The sequence below is a fragment of the Glycine max genome, chromosome 18 (assembly GCF_000004515.6).
Source record: "Glycine max cultivar Williams 82 chromosome 18, Glycine_max_v4.0, whole genome shotgun sequence".
Classification (NCBI taxonomy): Eukaryota; Viridiplantae; Streptophyta; class Magnoliopsida; order Fabales; family Fabaceae; genus Glycine; species Glycine max.
This window is the reverse complement of record NC_038254.2, coordinates 34,847,410-34,853,215: the sequence shown is the minus strand read 5'-3', so window position 1 is coordinate 34,853,215 and position 5,806 is coordinate 34,847,410. Positions and strand designations below refer to the sequence as shown.

At 33.5% G+C, this 5,806-nt stretch overlaps 1 protein-coding gene across 1 annotated transcript; it reads left to right on the top strand.

Moving 5' to 3' along the window:
- Positions 1 to 508: 508 nt before the first annotated feature.
- On the top strand, positions 509 to 5,551 carry LOC100787171 (transcription factor bHLH93). The gene is made up of 4 exons (XM_006603342.4): positions 509 to 668; positions 4,722 to 4,912; positions 5,165 to 5,329; positions 5,465 to 5,551. The coding sequence occupies exons 1-4, from the start codon at positions 509 to 511 to the stop codon at positions 5,549 to 5,551; spliced, it is 603 nt and encodes a 200-aa protein (XP_006603405.1).
- The last annotated feature ends 255 nt before the right edge of the window (positions 5,552 to 5,806 follow it).

Here is a 5,806-nt window from a genome sequence, read left to right as displayed (position 1 = left end):
TATATTTACTTATTTTATTTATAAAATAAAAAATAAATATTAAAAAATCTATAATAATCTACATGATACTTAACCAATAGATTCCCTGGGTCTACTATATAGAATGTCTACAATTTTTTAATTCGCTTACATTGTCTCTTGAATAAGTTGTGGAGGAAAGTTCTAATCGTGATTGCATTGAATAAACATTAGAGGCAGCGTGTAAGCAGTGTGTTGGGGGGAACTTAGTCAAATTCGATTAGATAAACCATGTAAATAGATGAAAAAACCCCTGACAAACTTCTTGGAAGCAGGGAAGCAATTGCGGTTTATTCTAGAGAACCAAAGCCATTTAGCTAATAATTCTTTGTTCCTTAACTGTCATCCGATGAGGTTTCAAGTTTCTCTCATCTCTTTCCTTGAACCCACTTAACATATGCATCTATATAAACACTCCATTATAGTAACCATTCCCCACCTCAAAACAAAATATATTCACATTCTAAAAACTACACTTTTTTATTAAGGGATGGCTAGGATTGGCAAGGGTAGTGTTGAATTTGAGGATTTGTTACCAGTGATCACCGGTAAACTGGGTGGTGAGGGTTTGATAAAGGAGCTTTGTAAGGGTTTTCGGGTTGATCCTTCAACTCACGTGGCAGTTGGGGTTGATCCTTCAACTCACCTTTGTTAACTCATGGAAGAAATCCATAGATGCAATGTCAAATTTGGATTATCACTGGACAAGGATGTTTATGCTTTTCATTCTGTTCATAATTTCTTATCTCTCTCCTTATTATGGAATTCAGTGTACTTTTCTTGTAATTATTAATTATACTGTTGGTTGAGACTTGAGGCTATGGATGTTTATTTGGGAACCTAAAGCAAGTGAGTACTTTAAACTATGAGCAACCTTGATAACATCTTCCTAATAATCATCTTACAGTTTTATAATAGAAGTATCAAACAAAAAAATAAGTATATTTAATAGTTTGAAAATATAATGAAACGTGTAATACGTTCGGTTTTATACAAAAGTTATAGGACAATTTAGAGTCATTCTGGTGGGAACATGACTACATTATGCTCAGCTAAACTATACTAACAAATACTTTCATAATTCTTCTCTTGTATCAATTCCTAGCTTAGCTTACTGTATTATATTATTTATAATGGAGCTTAAACACCTAGTGTTGCTGCCTTAACGCATTATTACAAAGATAGAATAATAGAATTCTCATAATTCTGTTATTTTCTGGTGGTGATAGTGGTTTAGTGGAAGGATAGTAGGGATGTATTGTTGCTTGTCTCTTACACAAATTCCTTGAGGTGGTTAGGCCTCTTAGTGATACTTATTGTTGTATGTATTTTATCATAATTTTAATCATTAATATATTTTTTATAGTTGTTGATACTTATTGTTGTACCTAAATTATTAATTAGGTTACATTGATAGCAATAGCAAATCAGAGAAGTAGGACAACACTACAGGCCCTATAAAAGAAGCTAACAATAACTATAACAGGCCAACAGGAAATACAATGAAGGCCAATTACCTTTGAGAGGATATCTGAAATGCCATAGCCGGGATAATGTATCAGCAGCCGGGAGCCATTAGCAACGCACAATTACAACCAATTCCACAAACTTGTTAATTCCACTATGCAGCAAACAAATTCTGTCATAACAGAATTGCATTCAGTTACAATAAAAAATTAATATCAATATATAAATAACTAATTAAATATGCATGAATGAAGCTGAAAGTTAGATCTATTAGCTTTGTTTTCCCCTTTAATCCTTTACCGCAGTCCTCTATGATGCATACATCAACACGTATTAAACTTTTTTAATTTAGTTGAGACTATCATCATTGTATATTATATAGATAATTTGACTGTGCTCAGAGTTACTACGTACGCCTAACATGTTTAATTTCAGATTTTATATATATATATATATATATATATATATATATATATGTTGCAGCAACTACAAAATAACAAAATGAAGTTCCTTCACTCAAAGATTCACACCCCATGTTTATGTATATTCAAATTTCAGCACTTATGCAGAACGGGTTGAAATCAAAGGGATACAGATGACAAAGCCATGAAATAGTTGAAAGGTTTTACAACCCTTACTACTGTTGGCTATTGAGATTTCTATGCAGTAAATTGAACAGAGAAGCTTATAATTAGTATTTACCTCCTCTCATTTTCCAGTTTTACATTTTCACTGTTAATTAAGGTTATCAAATGGCACTTATGAACACCAAACAACTTGCTCTCAAACCAAAGCCTAAATTGGACAAGAATTTATTAGAAAGGTGCATGGATTGGGCAAATATACCCCCATCGAAGCACATCTGGTACTAAAAAAGCATAAGAATGGCTATACCCAAAACTAATTTGTTTCCCCACCAGAATATTACAATATGTAAACAAATACAATATCCCAATTAATTTCATTTAAACAGTTTTAATAGCGTTTCAGAGGAGAGGCTATCCTAATAAAGTTTGTTTGCATTACACTTAAACCTCAAATTGGACCACTTGGCAGAATATAATCATTGAAGTTAATAGGTTTAACTGGAAAGGAATACATGCATGCACCTATCAATCATATTGATGATACTTTTGCCACTTGGTACCAACCTCAAATTGTGATCTGTACATTTGGTGAAAGAGGGCATGTCCCTAATATTACATTTCAGGTGATCAACTAACCCAACCTTTTTTCTAATTTGCTGCCCCTAATATTTAAATTAAATTTTATATAGTACACACACAAGTACAATTAACTGACTGCTCATTCTAGAAACTTGCTTTGTGCTTTAAAAAAAGGATTGAAACAAACTCACCACACTGTCCATTGCAACACCCAATATCTTTGTATTTAGTCCCTCAAACTTTGCACCGGTGTTGCTGAAAGCAGTGATTTCTGTACACAAGTAATAGTAAACAAAAAATATTTATCATTTATTGCTTGAATCTTTATTTTATCTTCGTTCCAAACGGTAATTATTTAACTGAGTTACTCACTACTTTACTACTTATATTTGGTAGCTAGACTTATCATATGCAGTCGTTTGATTGTATAGAGTAAGATTCATTTTTCTATTTGGTAGACTTATTCTTGCTCACATCTCAGTTAAGTGTTTCACTTTATGGTCTGTAATTAATGTCTCTGGTGGTGCAAAGCAGGAACTTGTTAGTATATTTTATTTTCCAGCACTACTTGTGTTTCCAATGAAATCATTATTGCTTATAAATAAAAACTACTTTACTACTTATATGACTAATTCCCTCACCGTATTTCTAGCTAGTTTCTAGAGAAAGCAAGAGGCGTGGTTCTAGAGCTTGTAGAAACTAGGTTATCTAACTATCTCATTCAAGTCGTGGCACTATTAACACAGTTAAATCATCAATATACACAAACTGAATGCAAGTGCTTTACTATTATTCCCAAAAAAAGGCAGAGGGAAACACAAACCCTTTGGGTGTTTCACAATTGGAGATCTAGTGTGTGGTGGATGGAAAGCACGAACTTAGCCTGAAACTTCAACAAGAACAACATTGTCATCGCAAGCATGGTCGTGGAAAACACGCAGTTAACAGAGTAGAGATTGTAAATTTGTAACAACTTCTTGATTTGGCCTTTGGGTTGATGGAAAACACAAACACAAACACTCAGTTAACATTGTCATCTCAAATAATAACCCGGCTATTCTAAAATGAAGGTTGCATTAAAAAAAAAAAAAAGTGCACTTACACTTACACACAGAGTAGAAAATCAGCAGTAGAGATTGTAAATTTGAAACAACTTTACTTTAGAGTTGCTATGCATGTACTTGATTTTTATTTGGAACATAACTTAGATGTAGTTCTTTAGGTGCTTTTGGTATAGTCCTCTAATAAGAATTGGAGTTTAACCCACACAATAAAGGTTCACATTAAAGGTCAACATATACAAGAACACCAAAAGTATCTATAGAACAGTATCTAAGTTTGGTCCTTTTTATTAAAATCTCATCTGTTGTGTTTTTAAAGCAATAGTTGTATCCATACTTATTCCTCTAAAGTGCACTAATTCACTTGAGAGGAGCCAAATCCTAGCGTTTAAAGTTTAAACCACTATAGGTTCCATTTCTCTGTCTTAGACTATAGGTTCTAATGAATACATCATCATCATACTACATTGCATATAATAATCCATACGCCACAAGCCTCGCTGTATTCCCCTATTTAAATACTTCTTCATCCTTATATAGTACCCTACGTATTCTCAAAACTCAAAAGGTGTGTTTCTTAAAGAATTAGCATATTCACAACATACACACACAAACATTTAGAGAAAGAAAGAGAGAGATATGGAGTTTTATGACCAGGATTTCTTGGAGGAATTAATGACTCTAAGAAGAGAAACATAGGACACCAATCCAAGAACAGAAGAAAAACAATTCTTTAATGGTTGGAGTTTTGACTGTTTTGATCAAAACTCTGTACCTTACCTTCCAAACTCTTCTTGTGGTCAAAAAGTTCCTCAAACTTACAATAACGACTACCCCTTCAGTGAAATCTATGGCTCCTTACTTGATGAATCATCACCACAGATTATGGATTCATTCTATAGCACCCTTGATACTCCACTCAATACCCCTCCATTTCTTAGTAAGGTATGCACTATGCAGTGAGTGAGAGTCATTCATTCAATGAGAGCTATACTTACATAATGTGTAGATCTAATTTGTTGTGTTGAATGCATATCACATATGGATAGAACATCTATACTTGGAGACACTATTGATTACATGAAAGAACTTCTGGAGAAGATCAACAATCTGCGGCAAGAAGTAGAAGTAGATTCAAACATGGCAGGCATTTTCAAAGATGTAAAACCAAATGAAATCCTAGTGAGAAATTCACCCAAGGTATGGATTTTCCCTATCACCTCCAAGAAGAAATTACTACGTAGTCCTTCGACTCTGACCAATCTTCATGTGATATAAAATTGAAATTTTCAATTTACCAAAAAGTGTTAATAAGACTCAGCTATGTGTCACATGGAGATTGATTAAAATATAATGGTCCTCAAACATGTAATAATTTCTCTAATAGATCTTTTTGAAATAATGGTGCAGTCTTGCATTGATTTTTATATTTTCCTATATTGGTCTTTGCAGTTTGAGGTGGAGAGGAGTGTGGACACCCGAGTGGAAATTTGCTGTGTAGGGAAGCCAGGCTTGATACTATCTACTGTAAACACTCTGAAAGCATTAGGCCTAGAGATTCAACAATGTGTTATTAGCTGTTTCAATGATTTCACAATGCAGGCTTCATGCTCAGAGGTACATTACTACCATGGGTTTTGGGCACTGCCTAATATATCTTATTTAGTTTCATATTTTCTATTCATCCTATATGGTGTTTTTTGATTGAAGCGCAGTTTAATCAATGCTATTATCCTGTTTTTTATGTAATAGGAATCGGAGCAAAGGACGATGCTGAGTTTTGAAGACATAAAGCAAGCGTTGTTTAGAAGTGCAGGATATGGAGGAAGATGTTTATGAGAATTGAACAGAGGAAGAAGAGCTGCAAGTGCACTTAGGATATTTTTTTATTCCCCATAAGGAGTATAATTAACGTTCATTGGTTTTGTTTTCTCACATATGCCTATGACAAAGGCTAATTTTTTTAATATTTAATTGCCAGAGTATGTTGGACTCGTCCATGTGATTCTCAGGCAAAATTGCCAATCATAAATGTTCATGTGGATAGTGGATGTAATAATTCAATTTATGGATGAAAGCCTAGTTATTAATTGT